The sequence below is a fragment of the Pantherophis guttatus genome, chromosome 1, assembly GCF_059756535.1.
Source record: "Pantherophis guttatus breed Tessera chromosome 1, ASM5975653v1, whole genome shotgun sequence".
NCBI lineage: Eukaryota > Metazoa > Chordata > Lepidosauria > Squamata > Colubridae > Pantherophis > Pantherophis guttatus.
The window spans coordinates 179,953,907-179,972,584 of record NC_142063.1 but is presented as its reverse complement, the minus strand read 5'-3'; the positions used below and the strand labels follow the sequence as shown (position 1 = coordinate 179,972,584).

At 42.5% G+C, this 18,678-nt stretch overlaps 1 protein-coding gene across 35 annotated transcripts in view; it reads left to right on the top strand.

Moving 5' to 3' along the window:
- Positions 1-18,678, top strand: part of HDAC4 (histone deacetylase 4) — a 555,425-nt gene that overhangs the window by 483,500 nt on the left and 53,247 nt on the right. For 29 of the 35 annotated variants that reach the window (XR_015732045.1, XR_015732047.1, XR_015732046.1 and 26 more), the window contains 4 exons: positions 1,359-1,477; positions 5,197-5,330; positions 13,767-13,851; positions 15,701-15,845. Coding sequence is in view for 26 of the 35 variants with exons in the window: in XM_087885457.1 (XP_087741583.1) it covers positions 1,359-1,477; positions 5,197-5,330; positions 13,767-13,851; positions 15,701-15,845 (483 nt within the window). In the remaining 9 variants the exon portion in view is untranslated. Of the gene's footprint in view, positions 1-1,260; positions 1,478-5,196; positions 5,331-13,766; positions 13,852-15,700; positions 15,846-18,678 lie in introns of those variants that run through there. The other 6 variants (XR_015732048.1, XR_015732044.1, XR_015732042.1 and 3 more) reach the window with 3 other exon arrangements.

The window sequence follows — 18,678 nt, the reverse complement described above, 5'->3', positions numbered from 1 at the left end:
GACCTGGTCTTATATTTTTTTTTTGCCCCTCAAAAAAGGCACCTATTTTCAGGGGGGAATGTCGTCCATTGACTCACCTCACTTGCATGAGTCATCCCCAGCCTCCTTTTCCCTGTCAGAGGCCTTCAGGAACTTCTTCTGTGGCTGGCAAGGCAATCTGGAGCTCTGTTATTAACTGCAGATGCCTTCAGGAAAACCTTGCTGGCTGCAGAAGAAATGGGCCAGGGTGTGCGAGGCCTGGCTGCAACTATCCGAAGGTAAGTAGTAGGGCAGCTCTACCCACTATTTCCACCCTAGCATTTGTCTGTGCATCCTGGAGTGGGTGGGGTCTTTTTTTTTTTTATTAAAAAAGTTTTTCAAACACAAATTTTCCCTCCTTTTCCCCCCCACTCCCTAACCCCCCTCCCCCTCCCCTCCCCCCATGGCTTCTACAAGATGAAATCCAAATTAATATCACAATATATAATACTTTACCACCCTTTTACACCATATAGGGATATGCTAAACATTTCTTTCTAACATTATTATTATGTCCCCCATATACTATACGTTTCAAAACAACATTCGGCTATGAAACTATATAATAAATCCTAATTTGGCATTTATTCTACTCATAATCTACCCATTTCCTCTTAATTAGGGCTTATTTTGGGGATAGGGCTTACATTGGGCAAATCAAGCTAGGACTTACTTTCGGGGTAGGTTGTATTTTCGGGGAAACACGGTACTTGGTTGCAGCCAGAGCACTTCCAAAACAATAGTAAACGCAACCAACAGGAACTAGACTACTTGAATAGAGTGCTCCACATCCTTGAATTCACCATTAATACTTTAGGCCCTGCATTCTCAGTGCACAATTTCATTTATTAATCATGCATCCTAATTATATGCAGATGAAGCATGCATTTTAAACTTAATATTAATATTATGAAATTAAAATAATTGACACTCAGCTGTACAGTTTAATTTCTTAAGTGCCAATCATTTCAGTCAGGACTAAGCAAATTTAGTTGTACCTGGTTAGCGTTATATGTGATCCATAGAATTTCACATGTATGATGTAGTAATTCATTGTTTTCTGTGCAACTATTCATAAATTTGTAGATCAATGTACATTTTTTCTATAGCTATAAAAGAAAATGGTAAACTTCAGAAGTTCTGCTTTACAGTATAAGCTACAGTGTTCGTTTGTAGCTTTAGCATCTTCTCTAGTTCTTTTCTCATTCTTTGTTTGTTTTTTATTTGTGTTGAAAATGCCAGTGAAGAAGAAAACCGAATTGTTCAGTATCTTGGTGAGGTACAGTAATCTGCTTTCTGCCTTTTTTTTTTCTTTTGGGGATTGGCTATTCATGATGCAGAACAATAGTAATGCCTATTGCTCATGAATTTGCTCCAGATGTTGTACTGGTGTCATCAGGTTTTGATGCCGTAGAAGGTCATCCTGCACCCCTTGGGGGATATAATCTATCGGCAAAATGTAAGTTCTTTCGGGCTGTTAAATTTCACATATATTTGTTTCTATATTTACATTTAGGATCTTTCAGCTTCAAATTTAGCAATCACTGTTCTCATTTCACTGTATGGAATTTGGGTAATATCAGGAAAGACAAAAATGGTACTCTTAGTTCTTATTTTGCAACCACAATTGAGATAGGCAGCCCTTTTGTTAAGTGAAGTGGTTGGTAAATGGGACTGTGACTGTACTTTCCATTTCTCCATTCCCCCACTCTTTGGAATGCTCACCTCAGCTCTAGGATAATTCTTTTTTTAAAAAAAAATTTTTTTTTTCCAACATAAACATAAAAAAGAAAATTTTTTTCAAGAACGAAGTCTTGGTCCGGTCACAAATGGGTACACTAATTTAACAAATGAAAAACAAACAATTTTAACATAATTTCCAACATCTTAATAAATTTTTCTATTATCTCATCATACATTCTAATCTCCTACTAAGGCAAAGCTCCTTTTTATATTCAATTATAAATTCAATTATAAGTCAGAATTCAATACCGCTTTATCTAAATTTTTTATCCCTTGCTCCTTTTAGCATCAACATTAAACACAAAAACAATCTAGTCTATTAGTCTATTTACCTTACAATTTTATCACCACAAATCTTAATTTCCAAATGTATACAACTCAATTTTTATTTCAATTTATTAATCAAAATTTCTATTTTTCTCGTTTTCTAAACCCAATCTATCCTATCATATTCTTAAACTTTTACACAGAGATCTCAAAATTTACCATTTCATTTTAATTATCACCCAACATTTTTTTCACCCCTTATTAATAATTATTTTCAGCATATTATCCACCTCAACTTCCCCTTTTATTCTACTAACTTATTAAAAATTTCTTTTTCCATATGTTATCTATTAATCCATTATTTCCAACTGTACTCTTCCAGGGTATATCCCAGGGGTGCAATGCTCCCGGTTTGGACCGGCTCAGGCGAGTAGGTAGTGATGATGGCCGGTGGTTCGGAGAACTGGGAGCAATGGAAGCTGGAGGCTCCGCCCACCCGCCCACCTGCCCCATTCCCTGGAGTCAGGGAATGCATCATTCCCCAGCTCCTACTGCCCATATTTCTCCTGCAGCTGGCTGTCAGGGAAGGCAAGTGCCCAAAAGGCACCGGAGTCGCTCACTCTCCTTCTTGAATGAGCCGCTCTGGTCCACACGCCGGCTGCGCAAGCGCACACTGTTTATTTAATTTAGCGGCAGGTTGGATGTGCGCTTGCGCAGCCGGCGCGTGGACCAGAGCGGCTCATTCAAGAAGGAAAGTGAGCGACTCCGGTGCCTTTCGGGCGCTTCCCTTCCCTGACAGCCAGCTGCGGGAGAAAGGTGGGCAGTAGGAGTCAGGGAATGGTGCATTCCCCGACTCCGGGGAATGGGCAGGTGGGCAGAGCCGTGAGAGAAAGGTAAGGACACGCCGGCAGAATAGAAACTTAAAAAGTTTTCCTACTGGGTTTTGTGGGCGTGGCTTGGTGGGAGGGGGTCTTGTGACTGAGTGGGTGTGGCTGAATGACTTTGAGTTGGCCATGCCCACTCAGTCACAGGACACCCCCCCCACCAAGCCACGCCCATAGAACCGGTAGGGAAAAATTTTAGATTTCACCCCTGGTGTATCCCCATTATTTCTTAATATTAATCATTCCCAACATATATTAAGTGCAATCACAATTATAACTTCCATCTGTGTACCTTAATACATCATCTAAAATCATTAACAATTAAACATAATTATCATCCACCACTTTGTTATCAAATTAAAAACTAAAGCATGTTACAAGTTATGCTTTTATAAACATCACTTTTAATCACCTTTACTTCCCATTTCTATTTTTAATATTTCTATCTTTGTTTACCATGAACACTTATTTTTATTTAAAGCTCATTTAAATTTTGAGCCATTTAAACAATTAAACATTCAAATATTGCTATCCAATTTATCTATTTTGCTTCTTCTTTTCCTTGTCTGTCCATATACGTTTCAATTCAAAGTCAATACTTCCATGCTTAAAACTCTACATATCCTTTTTAATTCTATTATAAAGTTTGTTTCCAGTAAAACATCAGCTTCTCCACTTCTGGTCCTGTGCCAAGTCTTTGGTTGCTGCGCTAGTTAGTTAAAAGTTTATTAGACATTGTATTTTTTTTTCTTTATAAAGCCATCAAACAACAGAATAGGAATCTCCAAAGTTCAAAAAGGCATAGTTCTTTTCAAGGCAATCCACAATATGTAACAAGTCAAATCAGTTCTTTTCAGGAAAGAACAAGTTACCGCAATCAACACTTTCACTTAGTCACAGCTTCAATTGCCATTTTGAAACATTTATGTAGCAATCCGTTTGATCTCTTTGTCTGTCTTTTAAAGGTGGCAAATCCTTAATTTCGCTTTTCTCTTTTCAAGTTCATTTCGGTTTTAGCAAGAAAGTTCAAATATCCACCTCTATTTAATTAATAAGCAATTCCCTCCAATCAATCAGTGGTGAAATAAGGTTCTTAAAGGGTTTAAAACTTCTCTCCCCCTTTTTTCCCCCCAAAATCATCAAGCCCCTCAGATCTTCAGCCACTAAGTAAGGCTGGGGTCTTATTTATAAATATCCTCATTAATGCGTTGTTCTCGCCTGGGCTGGTGTCACTCACCCAGCTCCAAAGCACTTTGTCCTTTCTTCCTTCCTCCTGCACTTTGCTTGTCCTGATTTGTTGCAGTCTCCAGGCAGCCGCCATGGCTGCCGTCCCCCACCACTGACTTAGAAGGTTGCCTCCAGCCTCCGAGGAATTTGCCCGTTCCTCTCGGCCGCCCAAGGGGTCCCTCTCTTTTCCCCTGTCCCTTCAGGGCAGGGTAGGGCTGCAGACCTGTCAGCGGCGGTTAGTTGGTTAGTTAGTTGGTTTCCCCAACTGCATCGCCGCGACACCAAACCGGAAGCCAGGTTTTCTTCAGTTCTAGGATAATTCTTAAAAAGGGAATTAAAGTTTGTATTTACATTCTTGGAGAGGAAGGGATTATAAGAGAGTAAGCAGACATACAGTGGAGAAAAACACATTGAAAACAATGAATCACCAGACCACTCTGTGAAGGGAGAGGGAGAAAAAGGTGATTTCTGTGGGAAGTTTTTCCTATGCCTAACCCACAGATTAGAGAGTCAGAGATAGGACAGAAATAGCATATTGGATTAACTCATAAAAGATTATTTGCCACAAATTTATCAAATATCTCAGGCTACATATTTACAGAATTTCAGTACTATGACGGAGAAAACAACTTTCAATAGTGCTCAGTTTCTCATTTTTCTAAATGTTCCTTCTTTGTGGAACATTTGTTATTTTATATCTTTGTGGTTGTAAGAAACAGGGTTGATATCATTTTTATTTACATTTTTCCCAAATATGGATTATTTTAGTGCATGCATTTTGTGATGTAAACTGCACATCTTTTTTAAAAATATTTTTATTATATAGGAGCACTCTGATTTTCATATAGATTCAAAAAATGAATTGATTACATCTGCATTAAAATTCAAATTAAATTCAAATTAATTCTAGTCAACTATAAACAGACTATGTATATTATCATCATGGGAATAGGTTTGAAAGTGGAGACAATGATTTGAAATATTTCTGATTTTTCAGATGACTTATTTTTGGTGCTTATTCTTATTCTGCACCTTATTCTTCTTTGCTTTTTCTCAGGCTTTGGATACCTCACCAAACAGCTTATGGGGCTGGCTGGAGGACGAATCATTCTGGCTCTTGAAGGAGGTCATGATCTAACAGCCATTTGTGATGCATCTGAAGCATGTGTTTCTGCTTTGCTAGGAAATGAGGTAGAAGTAAAAATGCAATTTATGTCATTAATTGACATTTATTTTTAAATATATCATGTTGTAGGTATATTTCTTCATTATGGTCTCTTTGAAATTACAAGAATATTGCACCAAATCACAGTTCCAAAGCAAATCATTGTGATGAGAGCCCTCTTGATAAAGTACTTCCAGCTTCAGTTTTTCCCTTAGTTCATTTTCCTTCATCATACTAGGAGTATATTGGCATTTCTTTTTCAGAATCTGACAGTCCAGGTTCTATGGCTTATTTACATTTTTCCATTTAGCATTCCTTCTTTCATCCTGGTTTCCGCTGCTTCAGTCCTCCTATACTGTGAGAAACACTATGGGCCCCAAATGCTTCATTTAGGAAGTACCAGAGAAAAAGTATGAAAATATCACTACTGGATACAACTATTTGTAACACTGATCAAAAGAGGTATTTTTGATATTCATTACCACTTAAATTTTAACAAATAAGACAAGAGAAACTAGTCTTCCAGATTTTGCTGTCTTGGAAATAAATAGAGAATGTTCGGTCCATACCTCAAATGGCACCTTGCTCCCTTTAAGGAAGTGCCTTCATGTAGAGAGCTCCCAGCACACAGCATAAGCCTCCTTCTCCCAAACCACTCATCTACATTCAGTCGTCTAGAGTTATTTAGAGAGGTGTAGGTGCATAGCTGAAAATTCCCTTGCTTGTTCCGCTGTAAGAATACAGCCTCCACTGCCACATCAGTAGCATCTGCTTGGAAGACAAATGGGACGGTCAGATTTGGATATTTTAGGACAGGTTAGGCTGCAAACAAGCATTTAAACTTATATATATTTAAACTTATATATATATATATATATATATATATATATATATATATATATATATATATATATATATATATATATATATATATATATATATAGTTTAACATTTTTATTGGGTTATATAGTAAAATAAGATACAAAATACAAAAGTAAATAGGAAAAAAGTGTGGAGGAGGAGGGGAAAGAGAAGTGAGGGAGGATAAGAAAGAAAGAAAAAGAAACATTGACTTCCAACTCTCTGTTGCAGTAAAATAAGGCATTAACATCAAATCACAACTTTTTGTTTTTTCATAATATGAACAAGCCATTTCTATAAAGATTTATCGATCTAATCGGTAAAATCCAAGATCAATGTTTCATTCTTTTCCACTTCAAGCATTAAGTTCTGAAGTGGTCTCCATGTGGAAATAAAAGTACTTGTTTCTTTTCTTTAATCAAAATAGTCAATTTTGCCATCTCAGCCAACTCCATCAACTTCTGCAGCCATTTTGTCCATGTTAGGAATCAAAGTGTCCTTCCATTTTTGTGCATACAATAGTCTTACTGCTATCAACATATATAGTAACAAAGTTCTGAATTTTTTCGCCGGGTCTTTTTCCATTAGACCCAAAAGGAAAAGTTCTGCTTTCATCTTTATCTCCATCTTCAAATTTTTCTGTATTAAAATATGAATCACATTCCAATTTTTTTTTGTTTTATATTGAATATTTTAAGTATTCAATAATATTTAAGACAGTCCTCACATTATCTCTTAGATATCTTTTCAGCAGAAAGCCTGCCTGGTCTTCATGTATATGTGCCTGTAAAATCTTCTTTAGTCTTTCTGCCAGAATGGCAGCAAAAAGTTTGCTTTTTGTTATTTAATAGTGAAATTGGTCTGTAATTCTTTGTCTTTGTAACATCTTGACCAGGGGTGAAATTCATTTACCTTCCCTACCGGTTCTCAAATGTGCACGTGCCAAGTCCACGCATGCGCAGAGCCTTCTGCCTTTCGCAGCGGGAAAAGGAAGAAAGTGAACGGTGGCACCACAGCACATGCAACACGCTCCCCTTCTTAAATGCACACCATTGCCTGCTGTAGCTGATGAAAGTGAACGGTAGCACCGCAGCAGTGCTCCAGGAGAGCAGGCTGGCTGCGGACATCCCGGGGCTGCTGCACATGCAAACGTGCATGTGCTGCGCCGCCGCAATTCATTTTCTTTCTTCTCTGTGAAATGAAAGCAAACGGCGGAGGGGTTGCTACAGGGGGGCAGGCGGACGTGTGCACACTGTGCAGCCAGGTGGAGAGGGAGGGTGGCAGCCCCTTCCAAGCACAGCGCATGAAGGCGCAGGCAAAGCGGCTTGGGCGCGCCAGTTGCTGCAGCGGTACTACAATCCCTCAGCCAGGGTAGCCTCGGCAGGGGCTGCATTGTTCTCTCTGCCTGCGCCATGTCCCGCTATAAGTGCAGCAACCTGGTCTTCAGCAAGATGAAGGGCTACCCGCACTGGCCCCACTGGGTAAGTGCCGCTGCCCAGGCCGAAGGGAAAGCGCCGCAGGCTCCACAATGGCACGGTAGGGCCTGGCCCTCTCCCCATTCAGGGGGCTGCCGCCCTGCCGGCCGCCGGAGGCTTCCACGCCTCTTGCTCCGGTTCTTCACTGGCAGGAAGCGGCGCCGTGGCTGAACCTCCTTCCCCCGGAGTGCCGGACTTTGTGGGCTGAGTTCCCAGAGTGGCGTCAGCAGTCAAAGAGAGCAGGCAGGTGGCCAGGTGGGAAGCCAGTGGGCTGCTTCGGAGCCCCAAGCCCTGCAGAGCCGGCACGGGAGGCCTGGATGGAAGGCAGCCTTTTCTGCAGCATCCCCCTCCCCTCTTTGGATTGCCCTGCAGGGGGGGGCTCTGCCTTTGCAGAAATGGGCCGGGCACATGTACAGCAGCCCAGGGATGTCCACTTGCCCTCCTGGAGCACCGCTGCTGCCCCTCTCAGCCCCAGCTCAGCGTCTGTGTTTCCACCAAGGGCCGGCCACCCACCCACTGGCCGGACCAGGCTGGACGCCGACCTTGGAAGGTAAGCGGGCTTGGGGGACTGCCAGGAAGGCAGCATGGAATGCAGGCAAGCATGGCAGGGCTGCGGGGAAGGGAGTAGGCTGCTAGCTCCTTTTCCCGCAGCCCTGCCATGCTTGCCTGCCTTCCACGTGGCCTTCCGCTTGTCTGCCTTGGCAAGCTGGCCATGGGGATGCCGGGAAGACTGTGTGGAAGGCAGGGAAGCATGGTAGGACTGCGGGCTGCTGACCGTTTGGGGGCATGGCCAGCCATCGTTTGCTACTGGTTTGGTGAACCAGCCCCAATCTCTGCTATCGATTCGTCCAAACCAGTAGCATTTCACCCCTGCCCCAGAGCAACACAATGTTGGCTTCTTTCCACATCTGGGCTATATTTTCCCCCCTGTAGTATATCATTCATTGTATCCTTTAGTGGTTGGAGAAGTTCCAAAGCACTTATAATATTGGCTGCAAACAAGTTTTTAAGCTTTTCGAATGCTGCTTGGCACTCCATAGTCCACTTTAAAAGGGTGGCTGAGTTTAGGCTTGCCTTCTCCTTTTGTCACACTGGGGGTGTGATCTGGGCAAAGGATGGGATAAATTAGCAGTAGAATTTGGTGAAACTCAGGAAACTTTGTAGTTGCTTTCTGGTGCGGGGTGGAGCTCAATCCAGTACTGCCTGGACTTTTTGGGGATCCATTTTGACTCCTTCATGTGAGATGTGGTAGCCTAAATAGTCTATTTTACTCTGGTGGAACTCACACTTGGAGAGTTTAGCATACAGGTTTTAGTTTTTTGAGTACAGTTCTCACCAATTTCACATGCTCAGTTTTCATTTCAGTGTAAATCAATGTCATTTAAGTATACCAGCACCCAATTATATAGGTGCTCGTGCAGCACTTCATTAATTAGTTGCATGAACACAGCGGGAGTGCCTTATTTATTTATTTTATTAGTCCAATTTATATGCCGCCCTTCTCCGTAGACTCAGGGCGGCTTACAATGCATTATAGCAATAGCCTGCATACTTTTATGTATATACCTGTTTATTAGGGCTTTTGGCCCCCCCTAAGCGATGTTGTTCTATACAAAGCTGGCTTATTGACCCCACAATCCGGGTCCTCAATTTACCTACCTCAAAAGGATGGAAGGCTGAGTCAACCTTGAGCCTGGTGAAATTTGAACTTGCACTAATTGCAGGCAGCTGGCAGCTAAGTGCTAGCACTTAACAGCACTTAGTCCGCTGCACCACCAAGGCTCTTGGAGGCCAAAAGGGAGGACTTTGAACTGGAAACACTGCAGAAGACAATTAAAAGTAGTTCTCCACTTATACCCCTCTTTGATTCTCACACAATAGTACGCCTCCTGCAAGTTCAACTTAGTAAAAATCTTCCCCTTTGCCAAATGAGCTAACATGTCCTTCATTAGAGGCAAGGGGTAAACATTTTCCACGCATACTCTACTTAACCCTCTATAGTCCACACCTAGGCAAAGCAAGCGATCTTTTTTCTCCTGAAACAGAATGGGGGCAGCCACCCGGTATCGCACCAGCTGGATAAATCTACATTTGAGGTTCTTGTCAATAAAAGAATGCAATTCCTTCAGTTCTCTTAGGGTCATCAAGTATTGGCTTAGACAGCTTGCCATAGATCCGTCTAGCTAGCAGAACTCCACTGGGTCTTCAACTGTTTTAATCGTTTTCCCAACATTTCTACTAGGGCTGGGTTAACCAGGCACCTTGTGTAGTCTGTGTTCAGGAGGGCTGATAGATTGGCTTTCAGCCCTACCGATTGGATAATTAACTCTATGGGGACTGTTACCAGCGTAATTAGGCCACTTAGCAAGTGGTTGTCGTCTCTCAGTCCCTGAGATGGCGGTATCAGAGTTTCTTCACCACTTTTGGGAGACGGGGTGAACTCCACCCTGTTCAGCATTGTTTCTCAGGTCCACTGAGATGGGGGACTGGGGGAAGCAGGACCAGTAACCGCTGCAGGAATATATCAGCGAGTTTAGGCTGCTTCGCCAGGATTTGGCCTGCAATAAAGTTGCCCTCATGGACATGTTCCAAGATGGGGTGTCAGAGGAAGTGCAGGATGAACTGGTCCGGGTTGATATTCCTCTGACCCTCAACATGCTGGTCCATCTGTGCTTTCGGATTGATGCGCGGTTGCAGAGACAAGGAAGTCGCCATGCCTCCCAGAAGACCTGGGTGGTCCCAGTTGTGCGTGAGACCCCGGCTCTGCGGGAGGAGCCCATGGAATTAGGCGCAGCCAGACCCCATCTGTCAGTGGCTGAGAAAAACAGATGGCGCTCAGCGGGGTTGTGTTTGTATTGTGGGGAACTTGGGCACATGGTTGCGTCTTGCCCTAAGAAGTGATGAGGGGCGTCAGCCCCTGGGCCTACCCCATAGCCACAGAATACCCTATTGGGAAACGCCCTGAGCCCGATCTAAGGGAGCCTCTGGGTCGGGCGTGCACCAACACCAAGTCATGCCCAGTGGACGTGGATCCTGGACCCACCCAGCACTTGATCCTGGCGGCCCAAGTATTCTTGTCCAGTAGTCCACAGGGGATTCCGGCACATGCCTTGGTCAACTCTGGAGCCACAATGAACTATATGGACGTGACGTTTGCAGCCAAATATGCAGTCCCTCATTGTCCAGTGGATCATCCTCTGCTCGTGGAGACCATTGATGGCCGAGAGCTTCTGTCTGGGCCGATGAAGGCCGCCATGTAACCCTTGAGCCTGACCATTGGCTCTCATGTTTTATATTACCTCCAGCCTACATTTCCCCGTGGTCTTGGGCATGGCTTGGCTCCAGACACACAATCTGCAAATCTACTGGTCCCAGAACCTCTTCACTTTCCCGAGCTTGCAATGCGTGGACCACATCCACCAAGTCTGCACAGGCCAGTTGGTGAGCCCACTGGGGTGTCCTTGCCGTCTGACCTAGAAGATTTTGCAAATGTCTTCAGCGAGCAGGAGGCAGACCAATTGCCCCCGCACTGGCCATACGATTGTCCCATTGATTTGATTCCAGACACGCCGCTCCCAGTGGGGCATTTGTACTCGATGTCAGATCCAGAGTTGGCTGCATTGTGGGACTTCATGGACAAAAACCTGGCTTGGTGTTTTATCCGGCCCTTTTTGTTGCCACTGTCTGCCCTGGTTTTGTTCGTGAAAAAGAAGATCGGAGACATGAGGCTTTGTTGCAACTACCACAAGTTAAATGCCATCACGGTGCACAACTGGCATCCTCTGTCCCTTATTCCCGAATTGTTGGAACAGCTCTGGGAGGCTACCATGTTCACCAAATTGGACCTGCGCGGAGTTTATAATCTTGTTCAGATCTGGCCCAGGAATGAATGGAAGATGGCATTTGGCATCAGATACGGACATTTCAAGTATACGGTCATGAGATTTGGGCTGACCAATACTCCCGCCATCTTCCAACATTTTATGAATGACATTTTCCAGGATCTCTTGGACCAGTTTGCCGTGATTTACTTGGACAACATTTTGATCTACTCTCCCTCCCGGGAGAGCCACCTATGCCTGGGCTTGCAACAGTTACGGGAGAATCGCTTGTATGCAAAACTGGAAAAATGCCAGTTTTGCCAGTCCACCATCAAGTTCCTGGGGCATCACATCTCTCCCGAGGGCATTGCCATGGAGCCGAGCAAGGTCAAGTCTTTGCGTGGTTGGCAACCTCCTTGGCAAGTGAAGAATGTCCAACGACTCCTTGGGTTTGCCAACTATCGGACCTTTATCCCCAGCTTCGCTTCCCTGATCGCGCCCCTCCCTCGGCTCTTTTAGAAAAAGGTTCTGTTCCAGGCCTTGAAGCAGGCATTCATGAAGGAGCCCATCTTGAAACATCCTGATCCCCACCATCTGTTTGTAGTGGAAGCAGATGCGTTGGATGTTGCTGTAGGAGCGGTGTTACTCCAGGCTCACACGTCCAGCAGTACCCTCTTCCCTTGCGTATATTACTTGCCGAAGCTCAACTCTTCTCTTTTTTCTTTTTTTTTTTCAAACTCGGTTCAAACTCTGAGAAGCTCTGTTTGACGCTGTGCTCCATTTGGCCTTGCAAAACTAATTGGCAATTAGGTCTCTGGCAGCGTTTTAAGGGAGATAAAGGTGGGTGCTTATCAGCATTACCTTGAAAGACTGTGGCAGACATCTGTCAGACTGTTCGCAGAATATTTCTGAATTATTATTACGGGCTGTGAATGACCATAATTCACAGCCGTTTAAATAAAAGAGGGTTTTTTGGGACTAAGCATGTGATTTAAGCTTTCTCGGGGAGCCTAGGTCAGAACAGTACCTGCACCTGTTAAGGCAATGCTGCCGTCGGTACTGCCGCCTAATGAGCCAATGCAATTGAGGGCTGCATGACCTCACCTGATCCAAGCCAAAAAGAATCGCCACCGCCGTAAAGGTGGTGTATTGTGGCGGCCAAGGCCAGATGGAAGCCAAGTGTGGCACCCAAAGCAGTGGCGGGAAATGGGCATGGCCCAGCCTAGAGGTAGGTCAAGCTCAAGGGGCAATGGACCAACCATTTCCACTATAGACAGCTTTTAGTGAAGCACCTCGTGCTAGCAGCGAGTGTATTCGTGCCAGGTCAGGAAGCTGTGGAAATTCAGGCCCTGGTGGACTCGGGGACCACGGCCAACTTCACAGACTCAGCATTTGCCATGCAGTGGTCCATCCCCCAGCAGCAGGTGTCACCGCGGGTCTTGGTGGAAACGATTGATGGTCAGCCCCTTCATTCAGGCCCTGTGGTTGCTGCGACCAGACCCCTTCCCATGCGCATTGGACCACATATGGAAGACACCGTGTTCTATGTCGCCGCAGTGCCTCACTCGGTGGTCTTGGGCTGGAGTGGTTACAGGCTCATGATCCACAGATTGTCTGGTCACCTGGGGCAGTGGGGCAGTGCGGCAAGAAGTGTGGCACCCAGTGATGGATTTCTACTGGTTCGCTCTGGATTGGGCAAATTTGTAGTTGTGGCAGCAGGAGGGCGGACACATTCTGCGTGTCAGAAGCGCCGCACACACTCACAGTTCCCAACAGTAGCGAAGGTAAGAGAAACCCCACTATTGGTGCCAACTCATGCGCAGTACACGCCAAAAGGAGGCTAGGGAAGGTAAGTAGGACAGCGAGGGGGGGATCAGCTGTGGTGCACAATTTAGCTTTGCTAGAAAGCAGGAAATCCTGCTTTCTAGCAAAGCTAAACCGCACGGCACAGGTGATCATTGGATCATAGCTTTTTTTAAACTACCAGTTCAACCAAACCGGTAGCTTTCTAAACTACCAGTTCGCCTGAACCGGTAGCTTTTTAAACGCGCATGCGCGGCCAGCGAACCAGTAGCAAACCGATTCAGATTTCACCCCTGCTTAGGTCCTATTCATTTCATTGGTCTGCCTTGCATTACAGTGTTGAAAATGTCTTTATAACAGAAAGAGAGGAGAATGGCAGTTGGATATAATTTCAAAGGATGTCAAATCACATATTTTTTACTTAAATCTAAACTATTCAAATCATATGTTCATTATTTATTTTAAAAAGTGATGTTCTAAATTGTATTTTTTATTATCTCAGCTTGATCCTATTCCTGAAAAAATATTACAGCAGACAGCAAATGTTAATGCAGTGCATTCCATTGAGAAGGTCATTGAAATACACAGTGAGTACTTACAAACAATAGTTTTCCTTCTACAGTTAGATTCAAAATGCTGCAGAATATTCATATAACCCTTTGTCCCCCCCACCCAATTTTGTCCAACCTCTGCTTGAATACATCCAGCAAAAATGTGAGTACACCACTCTGTAGCCACTCTGCCAATCTATTTTTACTTTTAATCTTTCCTTAACCTCAGATGGAATATGCCTTTGTCTTTGAATAGTGTCCACTCTCTGAGATGATAAAGAATAGATCTTGGCCTCTGCGGTTGCAGAGGTACAAATTCAAATATCTGAAAATTGAAATCAGTTTTTTTCTTTCAAGTCTACATTGATTTCATACACAGCTTGTGATGCAACTGAAAAATCCATTTAATTTATATTTTTGCCAAGCCAGTAATTTCTCATAGCATATTTCTCATTTGTTTTCTCTTTCCTTTTTTTGTTTCTTTGTTCTGGTTTGATTCTGTTATTCATTCTATTGGGCAGAGTGGTGGCTTAGTGGTTAAGATGTCGGCTGGAAAGCTGGCAGCCCAGGTTTGAGACCCGAGGATCACACGATGGGGTGAGCTGAGTCCTTAACCCAGCTCCTGCCAATCTAGCAGTTTGAACGCATGCAAATGCAAGTAGATAAAAAGGTATCACTTCAGTAGCAGGTAACAGTGGTCAATGATATCATGATATCATGATTGCGGAAATGTTTTTGAACAGTGCTGGCTCAATTGCCTTGAAATGGAAATGAGTACCACCCCCTATAGTTGGCAATGACTAGCAGAGTAAATCCACAGGGACTCCTTACTTTCATTCTATTATTTTGTCAACATTTGTGAAACTTAACAAGTTCATCTTGAATTTTAGCTAATGGCTTCTAGGTATCTTCTGCCCTGGGAAGCCTAATCTTTAATGAAATGTTGCAGAGGACCAAACCCTGTGGTTTGTGGTTTGTGTCTATCTGATAAAGAACTAAGAATTTCCTTTGAGTATGATTTTCAGGACAGTTATGTTTCTATTTAATTACTCACTTTTTACTATTCTTAATCAGGCTGCCACAGGGCACTTTATTCAATGCTTTGTTGGAAACAAGTTATAATACAGGTAGTCCTCAACCTATATTTAGTGACTCTTTGAAGTTATGGCACTGAAAAAAATGATTTATGATTGTTTTTCACACTTGCAACTGTTGCAATATCCCCATGGTCACATGATCAAAATTTGGATGCTTAGCAACTAGTATAAGCATCCAAAATTTGGATGCTTATACTAGTTATGTATTTATGATGGTTGCAGTGTTCCAGGATCAAACAATTATCTGTTGTGACTTCTGACAAGCAAAGGCAACAACCTAACAACCATGTTACTAGCTTAATAGCTACAGTGACTCACTTAATATTTGTTTATTCAGTTCTGAATTTCTGTTGATCAGTTATTCCCTGACTCCTCCTTTCGAATGTTACATCTTACATTGTCTGATAGAATATTTTTGTATAATCTGTATACAAAACATTTCTTTATTTTTTCAGGAAGTCCTTGGAACATTTCTCTAGTTCCAGTAAATTAGACAAAAATAAATCTCCCTATTTTAGAGCAGCTCTGTTGGCCCTCTTCTCTGTTATTTCCTTGTATCCCATTTATTCATTTATAAAAGGAATGCAAGAAAATAAAAGAGTAGAGGGCAAATGGAGCTGCAGTAAAATAGGGAAATAGATTCTTACTTCATTTACATATATTTTGTAAAGCCTCTTAGAAGTAAGAATCTCCCAGATCTGTTTCATTTTGCAGCTTGATGATGCTTTTCTTTGTTTAATAGAAAAATGATAGTAATGGATTCCATAATGGTTTTAATTTTCCTTTAGGTAAATATTGGCATTCACTCCAACATTATTCTTCAACAGTCAGTTATTCTTTGATAGATGCACAGACGTGTGATAATGAAGAAGCAGAAACTGTAACAGCAATGGCATCTTTGTCAGTTGGAGTTAAATCACTTCCTGAAAAAAAGTAAGTTTTATTCTTTATCTTTTTGGAGGAGGGGGATTCTTTGAGTCAGTGCTGACTGCACATGGACATGATCTGTACAGTTTTCTTGGCAAGATTTTTCACAAGTGATTTATCGCTGTCTTTTTCCTAGGGCTGAGCGAGTGATTGGCTCAAGTTCACCCTACTGGCTTTGTATCTAAGGTGAAACTAGAACTCCCATCCCTAGCCTGATGCCTATCAAACTAGATCTCAGTTTTAATTCTCACTCTATTCTTTACCATGTCTAAAAGGCAGCATCAGATCCCTATCGTGATACTGCCATTTGAGTGGGGAGGGGACCCTGGATTCTTTTACTCACTTATTGCTCTCATCCTGTTTTCATATGTATCCTGTAATTCCCTAGTTTATAACTTTGACCCTGTCACCTATTCTGCCCTGTGCTTTGATTTACCTTGGGTGATGTACAAGGGGGGAGGTCCATCTGTTGTCTTTCAGTTTGGAAGCCTCACAGAAGAAATGCATGGGAACAAATCCTTATCTCTTTCTCAGGATGACCGTTTCCACAACATCTTTGCACCTGTGGATTGGCTCATTCAATATCAAACTGAGAGGAGGGATTTCTTTAGCTTTAGCCTAACGGAATTGCCTGGGGGGAACTCAGACCCTGCTTTGCATTGTCTTACATTCACTTCCTTTCAATAAATATTTCCTTATGTTTCGAGAGTCCATGCTTTCTTCAACAGGAAGAAAGGACCTTACATAAGCAGCCTTACATAAGCAGGACCTTACATAAGCAGCCTCTAATAGCATTATAAATGAATATACATATATACAAACTTTTTTTCTTCTAAATCATTTTGAGCACATATTTGATCAGAACAGAACAGATTAACAGAGTTGGAAGGGACCTTGTAGGACCCTACACAATTTCTGACAAATGGCAGTCCAATCTCTTCTTGTAAGTCTCAATTGATGAAGCTCCCAAAACTTCCGAAGGCAAGCTGTTCCACTGGTTGATTGTTCTCACTGTCATTTCTCCTTATTTCCAAGTTAAATCTCTCGTTCAGTTTCTATCATTATTCCTAAAGCCTACAGGTGCTTTAGAAAATAGCTTGACCCCTTCCTCTCTGTGGCAGCCCCTCAAATATTGGAAGACTGCTATCATGTCTCCCCTGATCCTTCTCTTCACTAGATTAGCCATGCCCAGTTCCTGTAACCGTTCTTCATATGTTTTAGTCTTCAGTCCCCTAATCATCCTGGTTGGTCTTTTCTGCATTTTTTCTAAAGCCTCAACATCTTTTTATAGTGTGGTGACCAAAACTGGATGCAGTACTCTAGGTGTGGTCCTACTAAGACTTTATAGAGTAGTTTTAGTACATCACTTGATCTTGATTGTATCCCTCTGTTAATGTAATTTAGGATTGCATTGGCTTTTTTGGCTGCTGCTGCACACTGTTGGCTCATATTTAGCTGGTTGTCCACTAAGACTCCAAGATCCCTCTCACAGTTACTGCTATTAATGCCGGTTTCACCCAGTGTACTTTTGGTTTTTCTTGCCCTAAGTGTAGGACTACTTTTCTCTATATTGAATTTCATTTTGTTAGATAGGGCTCAGTGTTCAAGTCTGTCAAGATCCATCTGGATCTTGAGCCTATCTTCTAGGGTGTTAGCTATTTCTGCCAGCTTAGTATCATCTGCAAATTTGGTAAGTTCCCCTTCTATTCCCTCATCGAAGTCATTTATGAAGATATTAAAGAGTACTGGGCCCAAGATGGAACTTTGTGGCACCCCACTGCTTACTTCTCTCCATGTAGACTTAGACCCATTAAGGACGTTGAGTACGGTTTGTCAGCCAGTTGCGAATCCATCTGTCCCACTTTTTTGTAGCTTGCCAAAAAGTAGGTTGTGGTCTACTTTGTCGAATGCCTTGCTAAAGTCTATTATGTCCACAGTATTTTGCTTGTCTACTAATTTAGTCACTATATTGAAGAAAGAAATAAGATTGGTTTGGCATGATCTGTTTTTAACAAACCCATGCTGACTGCTAGAGTTGTTACTTTACTTGTTTCTAGATGTTGGCAGATCTGTTTTTTTTATTATCTTTTCCAGTATCTTCCCTGGTAGTGATGTTAGTCTGTAGTTTCCTGGGTCAGTTCCCCCCCCCTTTTTTTTTTGAAGATGGGAACCACATATTTTCATAAAACATTCCATTTCAGGTGTAAAACTCCAGATATGAAATGGGCTGCTTTGGGTATTTGGGAAGTGTTGTGTGCACAAAATACTTCTAGAATGTTCAAAACAGCTAAATGTGTTAAGATGAACTTGAAACAATAGCAATAGCACTTAAACTGGTAGCTAAAGTCTAAGTAAAGTAGACTTTAGTAAAGTGGTAGCTTTACAGCCCTTTTTAAGCGGTTTATAGAGTCAGCATATTGCCCCCAACAATCTGGGTCCTCATATTACTGATCTCGGAAGGGTAGAAGACTGAGTCAACCTTGAGCCAATGAGATTCGAACTGCCAAACTGCTGGCAGATCGGCAGCCTGCAGTGGCCTGCAAAAACACTGAAAAATTTTCACAGTTCACCCTGTGAGAGTTTGGAGATATTTGGAGAGTTTGAGATAAATCGGTGGTAACAGCAATATCTTGAACTTCCAGTTTGCTAAATCAAAGAGTATTCCCTTATTAAAAAGTACACCAAATTAATAAAATGCAGTGTTAATGGCACTAATTGGGCCTCAGATTTAATTCATTAGCTTGAAGAAGGACAATTTTAGGGCTGCAAATAACAGAACACAAACTGATAAAAGTTTACAATTAAAAATCTAAGAAGAGAAATAAAAAACAAATGAAAA